At 42.7% G+C, this 22,198-nt stretch overlaps 1 protein-coding gene across 1 annotated transcript in view; it reads left to right on the forward strand.

Annotated features, from left to right (window-relative positions):
- The first annotated feature begins 328 nt into the window (after positions 1-328).
- cux2b (cut-like homeobox 2b) overlaps positions 329-22,198 on the forward strand; it is an 83,265-nt gene continuing 61,395 nt past the window's right edge. Inside the window, exon 1 of the mRNA XM_008284161.1 lies at positions 329-391. Coding sequence (XP_008282383.1) covers positions 329-391 — 63 coding nt within the window. The remainder of the gene's footprint in view (positions 392-22,198) is intronic.

Below are 22,198 nucleotides of genomic sequence, written 5' to 3' on the forward strand. Positions count from 1 at the left end.
TTGCCAAAGCAAAATCAAGTGCAATTGTCCAGTTAATGTTGGGGACGGAGGCACGGATACGTTTGCTCTTTACTTTTCAAAGACGCGGGCAGTTCGCCAAAAAAAATATTCTCTACTTTTTTTTTCCCTCCTCTCCTTCCTTCTTACTTCCAAAAAGAAAAAAGAAATCATGTTGGCAGACTTGTCAAACATATCGGCGGACTCTCGTGTTAAGTGTGACTTTTTTTAAAAAGTGGGACCGGTGATCGTAAACGTTGTTTAACGAGGGGGAATCCAGCCCACATATTTATTGCAGCCGCTGAAAAAAATCTCCTCAATATCCCCCAAGATGGCCGCCGATGTAGGATCGATGTTTCAATATTGGAAGAAATTTGATCTACGGCGGCTTCAGGTTAGTGCTATTCTCACCTTTCTCGGCTTATTTTTTCAGCGGTATGTCTTGTTACTGTACTCCGACGTGTGTCGGCTCGTTTTGGGTGAATGTAAGCCGAAAGCTGGCGGTGTTTGCATTGATAGTTATTAGAAATTGATCCCTCTTCTGCCTTTGTTCAGTTCAATCATTGATCAGCGGTGGAGCGACCGTGGAGCAGCACAGCCTCTGTGTTAGCCACACCGATCTGGGATCAGCACCGCGGACAGCACTGCTGTTTACATGCGTTAGCTTTTCTGCTTTTTTACTCTTTATTGTCCGCGACAGCCACGGCCGTACTTACATGTACGGAAACTTTTAATGCGCCTCTGAATCGCTGTTCTTGGACGAAGGCTGTAACTTTTTCAGCCAGCTTAATGTTTTATGCGGTTTGTGTCGACGGCCGTTGCGTTGCTGCTGCATCTTTCAGTAGGCTACAGTACAATTCTTTTAATTTTGACATCTTTAAAAAAACAAAAAACACCCTGAAGAATTTGCATGTCGGAAGTTTTATATGTGATTCGGAAAGTTTATTTTGTGGACGTTAGTCGCTGTGTTCGGACATTTTACGATGAAATATCCCCCATATGTGCAGCCTGTACGTTTAGGTAACGTTTGCTGACACTTGTCTTTAAATGCTGGACGTTGTTTCGTGGCTGACACCAAACAATGTGTGTGATTAATAGCGTGGAGAATGTGGCAGGTGAGCAGTTTGTTTGTATCACAGCCGTAACATGTAGCTACATACACAGTGTGGTCCCGGTGAAGACTAGCATGTCAGCTCCGTAGCCTATAGCTTCAGCCGCTCCGCTCAAAGTTGGCTCTATGGAGCACAATGCTGGCCGCCTATGCGCTGCTAGTCCTGGAAGCAAACGTTGAAATAAGGTAGAGGGAAGAAAAAAAAAGAAGCTAAACGCTGTTTTCAGGGTCCACTTCCCTCCCCCCCTCTTCTTCTTCTTCTTCCACCTCCACCTCCACCCCAGCCCTCTCCTCTCTCCCTCCTGAAGCCGCATAGGGCTGCTCGGCCGGGGGGGCTGTGTAATTGTATTCCCCGCTAATGTTTGTAAATCAGCCTCGGCCGGCGCAAGGGCACCGTCTCTGCCGTTTGACTGATGTTCTGTAACATGAGAAATGACAGGAGCATGGCAGTCCGGGTCCCTCGGAAAAGCCTTCCGAGGAGCAGAAATCGGATCTGGTGGCTCTCGGTTGTCTTGCGCTGGTCGAGTGTTATTCCAGCTCCCAGCCGCTGGACCTCTCTCTCATCCTGGCTGGGAACCGGAGGGGAGCTATTGTTGCTGCGGCTTCACAGCGTCCTCTGTGCCGCCTCTCGCCCTGATTCACCCCGGCTCTAACATTTATGCTGGATGCATACATTCAATTTTTCCCCCCCTCCATTAAGAAGCCTAAGAGCTAAATCTGAACTGCCCCTTAAGGATGCCCAAGCCATTACCCAGTGTCATGAGCTGTGGTGTTGTGGTGTGTGATAATAATCAAAAAGGATAGCCTCCAGTCAGTGATCAGTATAACCAATCATATAAAGAAAAAAAATCAGGATTCCTGCAGAAAAGTGTTAACCCATACTTGTGTACCCATGAATCACCTTATCCTCCTGTTAAATGAATCACTTTGATACCACTTGCTATGAAGCAGAGGTAGTACCTAAATCTACTTCAGAGGGATTATTGTCAGCTTACTGATATATACTTTCCCCAGCGAGGGAATAGGTGGTTGGCTTTGGGACCATATTTACACAGTACATAGTCCAAGTGATATTGTAAACAATAAGTAAATCGTTGCTAATCGCCTGGATAACTGTGCAAACAGGTCACTTTTTGTGGAAATGCCGTGTTGCAGAAATTACACATGCTTGTCCACAAAGAAAATTAAATATGCCAAAAAGCATAAATAGATAAAAACTGTCTTGAATTTCAGCAACTCCGATTGGTGCACATTAGAGTTGCGAGTAACGATTATTTCAGTTCTTGATTAATCTGTTGATGGATTTACACAATTATTCAATTAGTTGTTTGGTCTATAAAATGCCAGAAAATGTTGAAAAATGCTGATCAGTGTTCTCCAAAATCCTAAAATGATAAATGTCTTGTTTTGTCCTCAACCCAAAGATATTCAGTTTGCTGTTGTAGAGAAAACCTCCCCCAAAAAGAATTCCGATTGAAGATTTTTCTACTTAAAAAAATCACTTAAAGCAATTAATAGATTATCAAAAAAGTTTGCAATCAATTTAATAGTAGACAATGATTAATCATTGCAGTTCTAAAATGCATGTGTATTAGTCTGCAGAGTTTCGGACTTAAAATTAAATACGTTGAAATGCACATACAGATCCGACTCTATTTGTGCACATTCACTTTAACTCCTCTGTCCGGTTTGGAAAAATATTTGTTGCGCTTTGTACGAGTGTTGGCAAAGCGCACTGTATACGCGTATGAGCTGGCTGTGTTGAAAAATAATTACATTTTCTACAGAAAATTCTGTTTCTTTAACACTGAAACCTTTAATATTTCACAGGGCTAGCGTGGATTTGATCACATTATCTTTCTGACAGCAGCTCTGGTAAATATTCTTACAAGCCTCTGGTTCCAAACATGCCTGTAGCTTAAATGTGACATCCTCTGCTACATGTGTCAGAAATCAATTAATTCACTTCTTTCTCATTCAGTCATGGTTGGAGCCAGTTTCTGGTAGTGTAAAATCATTACAGCTGTACTGCCATCTACTCCCATACAGAACAGTGTTCTTGCTGTATCAGGGTACATCTGTAAGCTGTTTATTTTAACACTTCACGCTGGAACATTTATTTTCTCATTACAAGTTATTATATCAGTAAACTGAGTGTGCAGTTTTTTAGTGTTTGTGCAGTAGATTTGTGCCTCTGAGTTGTACAGGATGAATAATTCACCTGCAGGCTGATGAAAAGAGGGCAGGGAAAGTGCAAAGCGCTGAGGTGGAGTGACCTTGGTTCCTGCTGGCTGCAGGTCACCCGGCCGTTGCTGTGGTAATCATTCACACCAGCCAGATGGCATTTCCGTGGGCGAGCATGAAAAGGACGGGTCAGGGTCTGTCCTGCCAGGTCCTGCCAGGCCCAGAAACAACTCTGGGCCAATATGGTACCTGGAGAGAAAGCGTTGGGCCTGTAGAAAGACCGTGGACAGCCAGGTGATGAGAAGGTGTGGTCCGACAAGGTGGAAATGCAGTTTGATTGCAGTCACGGCTTTGTTAAATCCTCTTATCTGAAACGCATGTATTTATTTTTCATTTCTCACACCTTTAATTGTTATTTAAGGTCTCTGAGAAAAGGATTCATGAGGATATCATCAAAGCGGACCGAAAAAGGGTAGATTTTGATTTCACTTTAGAAAACTTGGGCTCCGTGCCTTTACTACCAGTTACTTTAATCCCTCTGTTGATTTTAGTGATGTCGCAATGTTGCGCTCATATGGCGAAATAATGCTCCGCTTATTTGTTACTATTTCTCAGCCTTGTTTCCAGTCTCTCTTCCATGAATCTAAGAGGCAGTGGGGTTTTAGATCAGGAACAAAAGCTTGTGATTGTACTACATTTAGCATGACTCAGTTGCTCTGGTGTCAGCTCTAATCCACACACAGAGACAACAGTATTGCCAAACAGTGAAATTGCTTTGCAGCCTGTGAGCCTGGCTGCCTCCGCTGCCAGCCTGCTCTGTGTGCTGTTTGCCAGTAGCTCCTCCACACACACACACACACACACACACACACACACACACACACACACACACACACACACACACACACACACACAGCAACCCTGCAATCTCAAATTGGCTGTGAAAATCGGTCTCTGTCTCCCTTTCATTCATGCTTTCATATATTTGTTTGCTGATATTGTTAATGCCACATGCATCAGTATAATCTCATTGTAGTGGAGAGTAAGTAAGTCCAGAGCGCCTCAGATCTTGTATTATTTATCATAATGACTGTATCATTTCATTCATATGCTGTGATAGATATAAAAGGATTTAAAGCTGACCTCCACAGTGGCTGCTATATGTGCTCATTATCTCATTTTTCAAGACTTGTCTTTTGTTGTCGAGTCTTTCAGATGTTCGGCAGATTAAGAGATGCGTTTGAATGTAAAAGCTACAGCGCTCGTGCTCGCCTCCCATATAAACATTTCTCAACATGCTTTCGTTATTCCTACTTCTGTGAATCGATGGGTGGGGCATGTCTGTCACGGTCCCCATATCCTTCGGGTTGCCCCGCTCTTCCTTTGACAGTGACAACAAAGCAAATAAGAAAGAGGGGAGCTTTTACAGGACTATCTGGGGCAAATTGAGATGTGAAATCCAGGAGCCATAACCCCGGTACATAAAACGGAGGGAACATTAGAGAGCGAGAGGAGTGAAACAGACTTCAGCATTAAGCTGTTTAACCTCTCTGTGTAGCATTAGTGGTAGAGACTTCAAAGCAGATGCTTCAGCGTTGGAAGCAGAATGACAAATGGGTTTAGAGACAGCTACGGTGAGCATTCTCACAGGAAGACTAGGCCTGTCATTAATGTCAGCTTAATCACTTTGACCTTCCTTCAAGTAGATTTCCATACCTATCCAATCATTTTGCCGTGCTTGTGCTGCTGTTTTCAGACTACTGTATGTGCTGCTGTCTGATAAGCTGGGGTGTGATGATGTTACTGTTTATATCAGCAGTTGTGCACTTGAAATGTCTTGAAAGCTGTAATATTAAATGTTTGGTTCATGCAAACTACTAAAAAAAAAAAAAAAGCACATTTTCTACTTACCTCTTGAAATGTACGTTTGTGAGTTATCTCCTCCACCACAATGCAGCAGCGGTGATTGCAATTTCCTTTCCAGTGTTCATAGCTTTCAAAAAAAATTCCAGCGGCAGCAAGTGTCTTTCAAACCAGAACCGCCAGGCTTTGTATCACAGTTTCATGTCCCTATCTTTAAATCGCACATTTTGGGCACTGATGAGCTCATGAAATTTGTTATGAGAAGAATAGTCCAAATAAGCAGTGTTTAGCGAAATGTAACATAGAGGTGGAAGCTATGAAAACTATTTTATTTAGTAATAGTGCGGTAACAGTGCCTCTGTCCATTAGTGGCATCATTAAGTGCATCGCTGCTCACAGAAGTGGAGTTGACAAGCAAAAAAAGAAATCCTACGCCATCTTTGATTTTACATGGCTTGTATTGACTGTAATGGAAGAGACATTCGTTAGTTGGAGTAATTCATGGCTTTTATTTTGTTATTTCGCACCTGCCTGATGCTTTTCTCCCACCTTAAGTTGATAAGAAGATTGCCTTCTTGTCGCAAATTTTTTGAGGTGCTCAGCGACATGAAATGTTGCAGGAGACAGCGATGTAGGACGGAGATATGTACGATTGTCGTGGATCAGGCCTCTCTGTGAGCATTTTTTTTTATTGGAACTAGTTTCTACCAAAGAAATAGCATGATCAGAGACCGATATCTCAAAACCTGAGTGAATAAAGGCAAACCTATCTCTAAGAACAGACACAGCCAGAGATAAGTGAGAAAATGTTTCTTTCCGTGTGTGTGTGTAATTTAGATGAACTGACCCTGTTACACTGTATTTTGAACCAGAGAAGCTGAACGTATTGACATCATGTGGACACATGATTTCATAGTATTGATCACAAATTGTTGTGGCTAATGAGTCCTAATAATTCTGCCATTAACCTCTGTCATATTTTTTTTTTCACCATTGCTACATCGCTTGCTGTTTTAATGCAATGTAGTCTTGTGCAAAAATACGAAAGCGGTACCCCCAATGTTTCAACAAGAACGCCCCCTTGGTAGTTGACAGTGCTTCATAGCAAGAGATGCCAGATTTTTCATAGCAGTGTGTTCTCCATTCTGCTGCCCCTAGGCTGGAGCAATTGCTTTGCAGGAGTAAATAACCAGCTTTAACAAAACTTCAGGGACACATTAGTCTGCTGGAGGATGGCTCCATGGCAGTAGGGCAGCCTCTTCTTCCCTCACAGTGAGGCAGGCGGAAGCATCAGGAGGGGAGAGGTAATGGCTCATCGGCATGGGTATAAAGCTGTGTCCTCTCTCCCTGCTGACAGCCAGTCCCCTGCTCAGTAAGTCCATATTGAGCTGCGTTTCTCCACCGCGGCCTTGGCTTTATTTGTTTTGACTGTCTGACGCCACTGCAGACGTATTGAGCACCAGTCCTTTCTTGTTCATTTTACTAGGCTTACAATGAATCCTGCTGCCCTCCCTCTCTCAGTCCCTCTCTTTCTCTCTACCTAGCATACCACAGCTGTATTTGGCAGGGTTTCACTTGCTGTATTTAATTCCTCTATTGTCCAGTTTGTCCTTCATGACAAAAAAAAAGCCTTTTTTTTTTTTTTTTTTTTTACAGAAATGTGAAAGTGTCAGGCTTTTGTACATTGCCTGTTGTGACGCTGGTTGTCATGTAACGTGGGTTAGCGTGGTGTGAAGGGTGCTCCTGGGCTTGGCACACTCATGAGATCAATGCTTCACTAACCTTCTCCAGGTTGTCTTTGGGGATCTCAGCTTCTCTCATTATGTGCCACTGCTCAGAGTGTGTTTACCAGACTGCAGGAATAGTAGTCTTGTGCATGCCACTGATTTGTAAGGCCCATTTGTCCTCATTTAAGTGGAAAGAGAGAAGACCCAGGAAAGACGGCCTCTTGGTGGTCTTTTGAGTATTAAAGCAGCATTTGTTATTACTAAGCAGATGTGCTCTTATTTATCAAAATAATACAAAAGGTGTGTTATAGCAAAAGCAGATGGATCAGGCTTGTTGTGTTAGCCGGTCTTGTCTTTGTGCAGCTGCTACCCCCACACAGTTAATTACTCTCTTATTCATCTCCAACAATGGGAGGGGATAGAATAAATCTGAGCTGCGCACTCTTGCTTCTTCACCAGGAAGGTGCAGACTGGGACCCTAAAGCGAGCGAGTGGCTTCAAGAGGTACAGTTTATCATTTTTAATGGAGAGGAACAGGAAGTGGAGACATGAAGCTGGGCTCTGTGATTTATACACCGCCTCAGTCGGGGGAGAAAAGAGCAAGTCTATCTCCCTGTCCACACCTCGGGTTCACAGTCGCTCCCTCTCGAATCGTACCCCTTTGGCATTCTCGGCTCCTCTTCAACACCACCAAAATACACTTGCACTTTGCGCGAGCCTCTCCAGGGAAATAACACAACGGGAGAAATTGCCTACCTAACCATAAGATTTTGGAAAAAAATATTGCCCTATTCATTTGTTATCCATTATTAATGTCAGCAATTACATATGTTAACACATGCAGTCTAGTTAGTTATCGCTGGTATGTAGAAGCTTCAGTATCACCCAAAAATCAGCGTGCACCTCTCCACTGCCTCCTGCCTCTTGATTTATATGGCTTTGTTGTTCCCTGAAAAGCCCAGTGATGTCATGCCTCCATTGTCACCTGTTCATTTACTTTCGTAGAGGAGGGCATCGGGGTATTGATTAGGGTTTGCAACTGTGTTAGCAGCTCTGCCGGTGTGTAATATAGGCCTTGAGGCTATTCTGTCTTTCCGTTCAGTCTCACGAGTGCTTTCCAGACCTTGTAATCTTAATTAAATATGCAACTTTGGATCGCAACAGGGTCACTATTTTTGAATTTAAATGTGGTCACACATACCTCCCTCCCAGCCCCTCAGCTGAGAGAAAAGGCAGACATTTTGAATATTAATGAAAAAAATAGAGAAAAGAACAAAGAACTGAATTGAGACTCTCCTTTTTCAATTTCCCTTGTTAGCCTCCTGCTGCATTCCCCCTATAGTTTTTTTTTCTTCTCTTTTTTTTTTTCCAGATGAATTTTATGATATTTTCCTCCCCTCCCCACTCCATCTCTCCCTCTTTCTCGCTCTCTCACTTCTCGGCAGTTTTCCCCAGACAGGTTCCACAGTGTTTTAGAGGGGATGGATTTAATTGCTCTGTGGGGATTGGTTGGCTGTGCCGGGCTCGGCTGTTTAATTAGTGTACCCTGCCGGGATTGGTTTAATGCTTCATGATCTTGAAATTGTCTGATTGTTCAGCCCTCTGGGGACTCTCCCTGCCTACGTAGGCCAGCAGGTTTAGCTAAACATTGCTCCAGGCTTTTGCTGTATGCGGCAGCAGGAACAGTATGCCTAAGGAACCAGAATTTGGCTGAAGTCGGGGGTCAACTTATATGACGAACCGGTCAACATGCATGTGATTTGGACAGTTTTCTGATTCTCCTGAGTGCTTGACTGCAGGAGATGTGTACAGACCTCACAGGAATGTATGCCCTTACAATCCTTCATCTCAGCTTGATGCTGTATGGAAATGATCCGATTGACTATTAATGCAGTACTAATATTTAGACTGCAATAGTGTTTCTGTATGATAAGCAAGCATATGATTTTAGCTGCAGCCAAGCAAAATAATTTGCTATGCATGTGGTTCTGTGCTTGCCCCACACATTTTCCACATTTTACGTAGTTTGTCTGAATGGATGTCTTGTATTTTTGAGGGAGCTCTTTTTTTTCTGCGTGCTTTTGCTGACTTGTTTTGAATGCGGGCAAATCTCTGCTGCAATGAGGCCATCAGGATCATCTCACATGGATCTCTGAATTATGTGCTTGGTCACCTTGAGTGAGGGGAGATGGGGAAATTACATTTGTGTAAATGGGAGCAGGGTGTGCCTGTGTCCCCTCTGTAGCCTTCTGCAGGATGCCCTTGGTTTGGTGCAATCATGGCAGCGATGTTGACCTCAACAATAAATGTGCTTGGCATCAGATCCCGGATAAGGGAAGCGCTTCTGTTGTGGCGGTGCAGTCCGGTACATATAGTACCTACTGAAGGCTAAACTCATTCCGCTTCATCAGACTGATCGAGCCCACTCACTCAAAGAACTCAACCTTGAAGTCCATAAATCTCTAGGGGATGATAATAAGAATACCTTCCTCTGCCTCTTTATAATGTGTTTGTCCTCACAGTGAATGATGACTGAGTGTTCTGGTGCAAAAATGATTACTTTTTGTCTGAGAGCTTCCTCTATTAGGAATCCTCTAGGTACATGGCACACAGATCATGTACTCTGCTGTTGTTGACCGGATCATCTGCGCTGCACCCAGGGGGTCATTTTTTTCACTGGCGTGTGTTTACTATTGTGTTTACACCCTCTGAGACACCAAGCGGATGCATATGATCGCCAAGGTGATAGGCAACATGGCAACTGAGCTGCTCCCAAATGAGAGTCGCACCCTGAGCTTCATCCCCTTTCTCTCTGGGGGAGATGCCCTGATTACTGAGTGACTTTGTGCTGGAGTTGAGGGCCCTCTCCAGCTGTTGGGATTGTTTGTGCAATGATGATAAGGGGTTGTGAGTAATCAGAGTTCGGTCGTACAGACAATTCTTTAATCTCTCTATTATTAAGGCTGTTCATCTATATCGGTACATTTGATCCTTTTGTTATAAATGTTACTTACTGCACTTCCTTTTCATTTACGGCTAAATAATAGGTGGACTACCAGAATACAATATGAAGTCTGCTCATATCGGCGGGTTTAGAGATATTCATTGTTCTCTGTTATTTTTAAAGGGGGAAGCTCAGGTCAATTGTGGATCATGGCAAAGTCAACAATGCTGCTCTTTCATAAATAAGCCCCAAGACTTAATATTACAGAGCTGGTTCTCCTTCAAAGATAAAAATATTATTGCATCCCAACCCCTTCCCCCACTGCCTTTTGGGCAGGGTGTGAGTCCAGCGTCCGTCTAGACGTGCGGCATCATTAACCTGCCGCGACCTCAGCCCCTGATGAATTCACTCTCACATCCCCTGCAGCCTAGCGTTAGCAGCCCTTCTCCCGTCCACTGGGAGCTGGGGCTCCTCTGGACTGGCCATTAGAGCCACTAGCCTCTACTGGCAGGCATTAATAGGCCAAGTGGCCGGAGCCTCTCTCAGACTGCTGAATAATTCAGACCGTCTGGGCCATGTCTAGTCCCGGGGCGCGGGGGGATGTGGAGTGGGAAGCAGGGTGCAGGGGGCTGCACGGAGGTGTAGGGGTTAATAACAGGTCTGCCTCTCTGTGTCAGCAGCTGCTCAACCCCCCACCCCCAACAAATGCACCCAACCCCACCCCACGTATGAAAGAATCCTATTCAGTTGATTAGATTTTTCAAAATGGATCAATTTTTAATCAGCGGAGCATCTGACTACGGTCAATACCATTGTCGCTGGGAAGACAGTTGCTGGACAGCCGTCTTTATTTACAGGAATGTTTGTTTTTTACTGTATGCAGATGGGGAGGCAGGAAATGCCTAGCTCAGATCATTGCACCACTGCAGTCCCTGGCCTGTCCAGGCAGAGGTCTGGACTCTTCATGCGTGTCTGCAGCAACACCACCACCAAGGCCGCAACAAATCCAACGCTCTCTGATCAGGCCCTTTGGAAGATCAGTTGTGAATATTTATTCACATCAGAGCAGAAAGGTGGATTAGATTAATGTCTTTTCCTGTGTGAGTGTGGGTCTGACCAAAGAGACTTCTCTTACACATTTGCATCTGCATAAGTAGTGAGTAGGAGTGAGGCGCCAACAAACTAGCTGTAATACTGCCATCAAAATTTCATTGGGCTGTGGGGAGACCCTAACATGTTAAATAATGAGGAGCCCATAAACTTAATGTTCAGAACCTCTCTGCAACTGCTGACGACGTCTAGTTATGACTCGATATGTAGGCAGAATTATGAGGAGATAATCTTTCTTCAGAGTGCTCCTCATTTTTCCACATCTGTTTTTTAAACACCCAACTACAAAATATTTTTTGTGTGATCTCTTTTAGTATTTAAGAGTAGAGTGAAAAACATGTTTACAACAGATATGATTAGCAGTCACAGTTCACATGTGACATTGTTGTTTATATAAACACTGTGACATTTTGTGGGATTGTATCAAGGATTTGTTGAAACTCTGTTATGGACCGTGGTGTTGATGAAGGGCTGATGTCACATTTATTGTTTCTGTTTCTAAAGAAAGGGCCTAACAGTATATTGATTCATGAACAACAAACTGTATGTTAGAAATATTACAATAATATGACATATTAAAATCAAATGTATGCATATATGAAGATATCATGAAATTACATGTACAAAAGTAGAATTGCTTAAACAGGGTCCCCTTCAAGCAGTAAAATGTTTCAGTAAACAAGGTCAAATGGGGCATTATGGTGTAAAATCAATAGCGTTGTCTCCTGATGGGGTTACATCAATTTCTCAATGTTTAAAAAGGTGAATCTATGTTATATACATAGCATAAATATACGTCTACTATTTAATTCACTACTTTTTTAGGCTTCAAATGATCAAAAATGCTGAAGACTGACATTCTGAAACTGTGATAATTTAATTTTGTACATGAAACTAAGTAGAGATATTTTTTTACTCAATACTTTTAATCTTTAAAACTGCACTTAGTTGAGACATTAAAAGCACATAATTCATGCTACTGTACTATAAAAACTGACAGTAAAAGCTTAACTACAACTATTTAATTTTTTCTGCTTTCATGGATTTCAACTGCACATTCAGAGTGTAAATGATGACGGCAAAAACTTGGTGGGATCCACATGTGCTGCAAGTTGGAACAGCATGCCAGTGCTTTGCCATATAATAATAAAGTGTTGCCTCATGTCATTACATGTTTGCGAAAGCTGACCAGTTAAGATATTCATTTCTAGGGCTGCATGCACTTAGAATTTAACAAAATTTGGCATGAAATTGGTCTTTGCCCTCAAAAGATTCTCTGTAAAATCAATAGGGGGTCAAGTTTTTCTACTGTTGCTCACAGGATGGGCTAATTTTTTTTTTAAAAACCCCATGTGTCCTGGTTATATCAACACAAATGCAACATGTAAAATGGGTTGGCTGACAACAGGTATATGTTAGATGGAATCAAAACTCGTTCAGTGATGCTGAGCCATGAAGTATAAAACTGCTAGATCCAAATTTGAACACAGTTGTATCAACAGAGAAAAATGCTAAAAATTAAAAATCTGAGTGAAAAATGCTAAAACTATTATCACTATGTACAAACGGATTTGCTTTTTATCTGGAAATCTCAGTCAAAGTATTTGCATGACAAGCTGTTTAGAAGTTATTGCCAAAAATATAGAAGCGTTGGTCATTTGGTATCATTTTCACTGACTGAGTGGAAGATTGTAGGTTGTGTTATATACACAATCTAGACATTTTGAGGAGAAATAGGATTGAATACAAAGAATGTGAAATGCATTGTTCCCTAATAATAAAAATAGGAGTATGGTATATAGCTTTCTGTTTAACAATGTAATGTTCCAGAGAACTTCATCGGCATAAAAGATAGACAGACTGAGCAGGTAACATAGATCAATACAATGGACGGATGCGGAGACAATGAGAGAAAAAATTAAACATAAAATTCCAGCTGCAAGGTTACTAAAACAATAGATTGTAAATAGTTGTAAACACAGACTGTACTTAAAGTATGCAGTCGAGTGGGTGGATGAACAAAAGCAGCAAGATTCTTAGAAAACTAAAGAAGTCACTAGTCACCGACTACTTGTCATTTATAAGTGCTGGCTCTGAGTTTTGTCATAGACGAGATTTTTTTTCTGGCTCAGCGTGGATCTTGGGGCGTTAACTACACATCACAATAACATTGGTCCATACACAGTAAAGACAGTGAGGCTGTGTTACCTTACTTGACAAAAATCTATACATTTTCCTCTTATTTCTGACCATTTCATTCATAAAAATGTCCTTTATACTTATTTAAATGAAGCAAAAACTAAGCTGAACCAAAAAAACCTAACTTCTTTTTAGAATTAGATTTTCTCTAAACGGAAACCCATCGCTACCAGTGCACCAGCATGTGAATGTTGCCATAGGTTTAATCAACAATGTGTGAATTAATTTGGCTTTGATGTAAAAGATAATTATGTATATGTTTAGTCCTGTTCTCCAGCTTTAGAGGATTGCAAATGCCACAGTGTCAGCGGACACAAGACACCATAAAATCATGGCAAAATGTCCAAACAGGAAATATCACCTGGCTTCTAAATACTAATATATTGTGCATTGCATAAATTGTAGTTGCATTTTGCCATAATGTCTAATGACATGGCATTACACCACACTTACATGTTGGTTTCACAGCACATTGGCACGATCACATATTGACATGGTAGTGTTATGATGTATTGACATGACATGGCATACACTGTCATGATGACATGCCCAAATTTGTAACACAATGCAATGACTTTGATTAATTGTGGTGACCCACTGACATAACGATATCACACTCACATGATGACTTATTTCTGTACTGACATATTATGACATATTGGCATATTGACCATATCACGATATGATGATGTTGCGATATATTACATAGGGATCTAATACTCACAAATGATCCTACAGCTATTGTGTCATATTGGCTGCAGAATAGGACAGAAGGACATATTGAATGACATATTGGCAAATGACAGTGGCATGACATTATGACATTTTACCATATGATATAACGACGTGTGCATATTAATGAAATGACTTTAGTGCGACACAATGACTTGTTGAAAGCATGGCATACATACAGAATGACACAATGACACACAGATATAATTACATATCAGCATACTGTTGTTTAAAACAAATGTAATTACGCTCCCATGTGTCCTGAGTTTAAGCGTACCCCTATGCAGTCCTTTGAGAGTCCCAATATCAGTGGAGCAATGTTGCTATTTTATAAATTGTATTGAGAGTACAGTGCACTGAAAAAATACAAAACTCATGAATTACAATGACCACACTTTTTGTAAGGAAGCAAATCAGCAGAAAAGCAAACTAAAGTATACTTTTTTTTTGCATTACTCTGCCACAAATCCTTGTCATTGGCTTAAATTACAATTTGTTGTAGTTTTGCTTTAGCTTTATATTTTTGATGCTCCACTTTCTGACTGACAATAGATGAAACACTTGGAAAAAATAAAAATATAAATCAAATGGTGTAACTAGTTAGAAAGGCTTTTGCAGAGTTCAGACTTGACATAAAAAACCCTGTCCTCCATCTAATCTTCTCTCTTAAACATCAAACTTATGCAAAAAGAAGCAATGCTTTCACTAAGAAGTACTTATTTTTTGCTCACTAATGAAAATGTTTTGAATCTCTTTGCTGCGGTGCCAATGGCGTTGTTTTCCTTCTTTGCTCTCTGATTATAGAACTGTATAAACTGGGCGAGATTTTGAATTCTTAGCTGATTGCATGCCTGTAGCCATGCACTTTCTCTGCTTTCCTCTTCAAACCTCTTTCTCCTGATAGCCTCTTTTTTCTGGTACAGAGAGATGCAGTGCACTTTATATGCAGTTATGCTGAATAGGTGCTGATGTATGTTGAAAGCGGTTTTGCAGGTGCCTTGTCAAAATGTGCAGTGGATAGGCAGTAACACAATTCTGTTTAATATGCTATCAATCAGCCAGTAGATTCCCATTTGTTCATACAATATTATGAGTCTACTGTTCCCCAGACTATCATGACACTGCTGGTGTTTAGCTGCTCTCGTGTCCTCCAACAGTGTGTCCCTATTGTCTGTTTGTCTGTTTAATATGCAAAGGCGGTCATTCAGGGAGTCATTTTGGACCAGTGTAAACGAATCGGCAACAATGATTAGCTGGCGCTGCAGAGGAAGTGTCCATCATTGTGTTAGTGCATTTGGAGAACATCACTCCTCCCTGGGGTCATCTTGCCGCTGCTTTCTCAGCCTCGTGGAACGCGCTCTCTGAAAAACACCCAAACAGTACCAGACTGTACTGTAAGTGGAGTTACTTAATGGGAGATTTTGCATGCTTAATTGCAAGTATGGATTGAAGGTCCATTAAAAGACATCAGTGTCTTGGAGTCCACCATACAGTTTGAATATACTTGAGATGGATTGATCCATTGACTTCCCGGCTTTTCTATCTGAGAGAAGTAATTAGAAACAAAGAATGCAATGCCATTTTGAGCATGATTTTAAAAACAAGAAATAAAGCATTGTTAGTGTCCAGGCAGACCTGTTTCTGATGCTGAACCTTTTTGTTTGTTCAGTGTATGCAAGCATGCTTCAGGGTGGCACCGTCGAAGTCCTGAGGGAAATATCAGGCTTATTTATTGGAGCCTTTTTAGCCCCAGCTCAATAGCAGCAGTCTGATGGCCGGGGTACAGAGGGACTATCTGGCAGAGGAGGAGGTGGAGGAGGAGCTGGGCCTGGCGTCAACCCCACTGACAAGCTCTTATTTACCGTCCAGATCTATGACTCATTTTATGTACCTAATCGTAAAGCACTGAGATTTATCGGAGGTAACGGGACAGTGGGGAATACCCCAGGAGACTGGCAGATTCAGCTCCCCTCCCCACCCCTGCTCCCCTGGCCGGGCTTCAGGTTCACTGTACCTGGCCCAGCGCGCCAACACCTTCTGGGAAAAGGGGAGTGTTGCAAGCCCAGATGAGGAAGTCCATAATTCTGCCAGATATGGACAGCTGATAGCTCATCTAATAAAGAAGAGGGTCATAAAAATCGGATGGGCTAATGGATGACTCTGTGAGGATTAATAACAGCTTATTGGTCAGGTGCAGTGACCTCTTGCAGAGCTAACAATGCACCGGCCAACTGGGCTATCGCTGCATGCTGCCCAGCAGTACATGACCAAACCAATAAACAGTGGGGAGGATTGGGGGAATTTAATCACTCATATAATTTTTGATACCCACTGTACCTCCTTATGCTTTAGTATATCAGACTCTGGATTGTTTGGTGCAGTTGAATATTGTTGGTTTATAAATAATGCATTAACTTCAGGGAGGAAAAATCTAAAGGTTGACATCCTCACTTACCATCATTTTTTCTCATGTCTGCCACTCCAGTAATGGCAAAGGGGGAAGCAAAAACAAGAAGGTATTGTAATACTGCCTTTGTTCTGACAGGAGCGCACTCAGAGCCTGTTTTATATTCCTGCCGAAAATTAAAATTAAACTTTCATTGTTGTGCATGCTGTTTAATCCAATAACGATCTGATGTAACAAACTGCCGTAATATCTCTCAGCATACTTAATCGGAGCGGACTTAGCCCTGTCACTTTATATTAACCTCTGCTGCAACAAGAGAAGGGCTTCACTAATCTGCCATTGTTGGGTTTGGCAGTCTGTAGCTAGTGCAAAACAGATTTGGCAGTCAGCTCAAAAGTAAAGGCTTTATAATGACAGCAGGGCCTCTCTGCTATTTGAGCTAATAATGTCAAAATCTAATAATGCTGTGGCCCTTGGAATTAGATGGGAGGTGAATGGGTGGGAATAGTAGTGATGTGGAAAAGGATTTTTTTTTTTTTTTGGGTGGAGGGGGAGGAGTGGGTTCAGCCACCCCACCTTCTCTCATTATGTCATTCACTTTTTAGATTGCAAATTGGCAAACAATTTAATCCCTAATGACCTTTAAATTCCCTGTGTGTGGGTGTGTACATGTGCCCACACAGTCGCCGGCCTGTTTCTCTTGTATTCTATTAAAAATGTATGGTCGCAAGGAAGTTGTGTGAAATAGTGTACTGTCTCGACATCTGACATTGTAGTTAGATGCAATTGTGTTAACAGGATATTAGGTTCGCCCGGGAAGCATCCGAGCAAGGGACCTCAGGAGTCTCGGCTAACACAGTGACCTCACACTGCTCAGCAAGGCAGCATCTGCAGCGTCATCAAAGCACTTGACTCCTGTGTTCCCCCTGAACGCAGCCTTGTAACTTAAAACAAAAAGCTGATTGGTTGCTCGCTCAGCCTCCCCTCATCCCCCCCTCTGCTGTGGATGAGGTCTCAGCCCGGGAGATAAAATAGCAGTTATTTCTCATGTGCTATGCCATTTTGTCAGTTTGACTGTTCCACTTATTCAGTGTTTTTTGACTTGCTGAGCTTGAGGGGATGTGAGTGCCATTTCGCAGCCAGATCTGAGTTGTGTTGATTGAATTAGACAAAGTCGGAAGATAATTAAGAACCGCAAGGCGCTGCAAAACTGTCTGCTTCCAAACTGGTGAAAATGAGACGCTGCCACATCAATGAGCTAGCTGGCTCTGCTTGATGTCAGTGGTGGGTTATATCAGTTGACACCCTTACCTCCTAGTGCTGGAGCCAGTTTCCTCCTTTCCCTTTAATGTTTCTCCAAATATGATTAATCACAAGCCGTAAAACCGTTGCTTCTGACAGTGCACCACGTTTGCACAGCTTTGTTTGTTTCTTTCACGGTAGTAATATGATCCTCAGCTGCCAAGTGTAGTTTATGGCATCAACACAACCCCAAAGAGGTGTGTCTGGAAGTCAAACGGGAATAGTAGCTTGGCCCACAACATCTCTCATACTTAACTTGTGATTTAGTAAATCTACAAGTTTGTTTGCATTCATGTTTGAGTATTTTGTGCAAGTTTCTGTTATTGACCTCCTGATATTCTAATATATCTTTCAATAATTACATTTTCCAGTCACAGTCGCTGCTATAATCTGCTTTTTTCCATCACGGTATTTTGTTTAAATTCTGTATGCACAGTTAGCTACCACATCTTGACTAAAACATATACTTTTGAATACCGCCAGCCTTTAATAAAGTATTTTTTGACACGTACAACTTTTCCAGAAAATCATTTATGAAACGAGGGATGGAGGGGTCAGACACTTGGCTCTGTTTGATAATGTGCTGGCAGCTCATGTGCATTCAGGCACCTTCCAACTTCTCTCTTTCTATTTCACCCATTTTATTTTTCAGCCTATTTTATGGATGCTGGCCAAGTTGGTGCTTCTCTTTCATTTCCATTGCTGGATAGGTAATGTAGCTGTGAGGTTAATGTTGAGAATCATATAGCTCAGGCATAATAAAACTGACACCGTGAGACATAGAGAAGTGTGTTTATAGTAGCGCCCAGCTATGTGTCAGCCTTTGTGTTTGTGTGAGCCTGAATGTGTAAAAGGGTTGGGACTGCTCCGTGGCCCCCCAAAGGGGCTGGACTGTAGGCTAGGAGGGTGGGAGCGCAGTGGAACATGGGGTGTCAAAGGCTAATTTTCAAAGCCACTCACGGGCGCTCATCTCTCACTGTGAAGTGGCAAGCGTGGCAAGTGGCTTGCACGTTGTCATGGATACTAAAGCATGGGACCCCAGAGATGGGGAGCGGGGGACGAATGGCTGCCCTGTCTATAGGATTCCTGTCAGCTCTGGCCTGATAGATGGCATTGACGGATCATTTGTCATACTGTAATTGTTCTCAGCAAACACAGAATACCCACTAGTATAAACAGTAGTGTGCCGCTGGGCTAATAAAGCGGGAAAATGGAAAGGGATTCACTGATCCACTGCCTCTTTCACTTTAAGAGACAATGGCTCTGTTGTCCAGGCAAGGCGGTCTGATTAGAGCTGTGAAGGCTGAGAAAAAGCCCGGCCGAGAGAATAAAACAAGGCAATCATAAAGCAAACGGCAGTCACTTCTCTGTATCGATGTGGCGAGGCGGGGGTGAAGTCTGTGAGAAGTGTTGACAGCTGAGGGAACAACAGGAGTAGGTCTAGGAGTGATTCGTTTTCTCCCCCCTCTCTATTTGGCCAGTGAAACGGTGAGGGAGAATGCTTGTCCAAGATAACAAATACAGCACAAGTGCAGATGCATAGCTGGGACTAGGAGCTCTATCTGCCAGGCTCTGAGATAGCCAGGCGCCTGAGCTGGGTACAAATGACTCTGGGTACAAAGGTACTATTTGTTCACCCTTGTTTTTGTATGGGCTCTGTGTCTTTGCTATTACTATTGGGATTGACCCAGTGCCATCTTTCTGCTTGGAATGCTCTCTCCACCTCAGCTTTGTCTGCTTATAGGGCTGCTCAGACATGCGTGACTGTCGAGGTATGTAGGGGACAAGACCTGGGATTTCTAATGTGAACTGGAATTAGCTGAGCTCCAACCCCACTTTCATCCATTGCGATTCTGTGGAAAAACCAAAAGAAATCCTTTCAGAGTTACACATTAATCGTGATGGCAGAGTGCCAGGGTACCAGCTGGACACAATAGTTCAGAATTCTCACCAGAATGCAGAGTTTAACATCAGTCATTCTGTCCTGGAAGATTAGGATTTCATCAAATTAGATCAAACTTGTCAGGGGGCCCACACTCCTCCTCGCTCATTTGCTTGCTTCATACTTATCCAGGGAACATGCTTTCCTCTTGCTGCTGCTCTGTAGCCCAGCTGTAAGCATTTTTATGCAGGAGGCGGTCGGTAGGTGGGTGATGTGTTGACTAATGTGTATGTTGGAGGGAGACCTGTGTCCTGCCGCCAGCTGATGTTGTGTGGTGAAGCGAGTGGCCCTGGCACTCCTCGTGGAGCACCTCACCCCTCCGACTGTACCCTGACACACTGTGACGCCTGGAGCACTTTAGGCTGACCCGGCTGCTCACCTCCTGCCTGATGGACAGATTAAAGGACCATTAAGCATAATTACTGTTTCAGTTGGAGAGGCCAACTCATCCTGTCAGAAATGGTTACAAATTGCTGTACCTCTGCCCCTTGTATGGCTCTTAAATTCTGAATTTCATTACATTTGTCTACTGTCTTACTATCAACAAGTTTGGGCTTTGAAAACAGAAACGTGTTTGTTGAGGAAAAAATGCAAATGGCGATTAATGGAGATAAAACTTCAAATAGCGTTGAGAAATGTATTTTAGTGGTTGGATTTGCAAAGCTTCTGCCGCTTTTGTGAATCTGTGGTTCTTCTAAGCCAATCAAAGTGAGTCTGATGGCTGTGGAGAGGAGTGTGACAGGTAGTTGATGTGATCTGGAGTGGAGCGGTGTGAGTGTGTGGTCTGCTGCGCTGTCTGTCTGATTATGTAAAAGGTGGTGAGGTGGTGTAACACTGGCTGGCTGTTGCAGTGGTTTGCCAGCTACAGAGGGCCTGTTGCCAGTTTTACATGAGAATGTGCAGCAGTAATGCCTCGTAATGTTCTCCTCTCTGCTCTCTGTATCCATAAGAAAACCCACACTACCGCCCTAGGGAAATTGGTCGATACCATCATCCCAGCTGGAGGCCCAGGCGGCAGACAGAGTTTTCCCATTTTTACATCAACACTGATGTTTATTATGAGATCTCCCTTTACTGTAACCTGCCCCTCTTGCACCCCTTCTTTTCCTCATTTGGCCGATGATTACACCCGTGGTGAGAACAAACAGTTTCCCTACTTAATAATTCACATCACTTTCATCTGATACTCAGTTACCATGGGCAATTTAGTAGTTGAATAATTTTGTGAAAAATTCATTTATTATCGCTGTGCGTTATGAATCTGGAGAGACGGAGAGTGGAGTAGTGGAGGATTTTAAATTGCGTCTGTGGAGCGAGGGATCCAAGGGTAGGTAATGTGTTCTAATGTTCTCAGCCATATGCATTGTTTTCAGGGCTCATCGGTTTTACATCGATTCCCACTGAAGTGTTTAATTGCATCATGAATATGATCTAATTCTGTCCTTTTCACTGAAACTGGAGCACTCTCTGCAAATGATGTACGGCCTTGACAGCACCACATCAGGATGTATTTTATATGGAATGTAAATTATAGTGTTAAATTAGCCTGGAAAGATAACTAGCTGGCACGGGGGAATGGACTCAACAGTTTAATTTAGTGTCAAAAGGCCGTGAAGGGATAAATCACCTCTCTCTCTCCTCTCTACTATGCCATATTAGGCTTTAATCATTCTCCTTTTCTTGTAATATCACTTGTTTCTCACTGCTGCCTAAGGAGTTCTTGAGAACTAGACTGCATTACCCGCAGCATCAGTTGACTGCTTATAAATGCTTCAATTTGAGCATATGGAAGACAATGTTTGCTGCTTTTACTTTTACAGTTTTTTCTTGTCTTGAAATACATTTAATTTAGCTTTCCCTGCAGATGCAAAATGGCTCTTGAAGACCTGAAAAATCACTTTTTACCAGCAGCAGCAGCAGCAGCAGCAGCAGCAAAATCTTTTGTCATGGTGGCGCTGAGAACGGACAAAAGCAGGTAAAGAAGTGCGAGGCGTCATTGCGGGGTCTGATAGGTGGTGTATTCATAAAACAGATGAAAGCCATTAGATAGGCTTTGGTTCATCAGAAGGACCTCTCCCCGTTTCCTGTCCTCAAGGCTGGAGTGTTTGTCTGAGTGGCCCTGCCATTATACAGAGTTACCCTCCATGACCCAAGTGGGCCACTGTGCCTGGGAGCAGCCCTCTTGCAGCCTGGTCTATCTAGTGTGATTGTGTCCTTGACAACAACTAGAAGAAACCACCTGGCCAAGATCGGGGTTTTAATGTGAGAACTCACATGGCTTTGTGTTCCCAGAGTCCTTGTTGTTGTGAATTGACATTCAATTTAATTCCCATCTCATCAGCTTGCAGCAATGGGTAGATGGATGCAGGCAGAGAAAATCATGGAAGAGCTGAAGCCAGATACCCTCAGGTGACTCAAGCAAATATGCTTTTTCAACAATGTCATTTATATGTGGCTCGTAATAGTAGTTACATAGATGTCTTAAACCAGCTACTCACCACTGCTCAACCAGCGTACCTCCTCGCTCTTCGAATTCCTCCCACTGTACTGCTGATTTTGACAGCTCTCTGGAGAAAAGAGCCCTTAAATTATCAAGTGGGGCTCTAGTTGTTTTCCTTGTTGTTTTCATCTCCTAGGAGGGAGGTAGGGTGGGCTTTGGGGAGGAATTGGTATGTTAAAT

This window comes from Stegastes partitus, unplaced genomic scaffold, assembly GCF_000690725.1.
Source record: "Stegastes partitus isolate 25-593 unplaced genomic scaffold, Stegastes_partitus-1.0.2 Scaffold349, whole genome shotgun sequence".
In the NCBI taxonomy this organism is placed as follows: Eukaryota; Metazoa; Chordata; class Actinopteri; family Pomacentridae; genus Stegastes; species Stegastes partitus.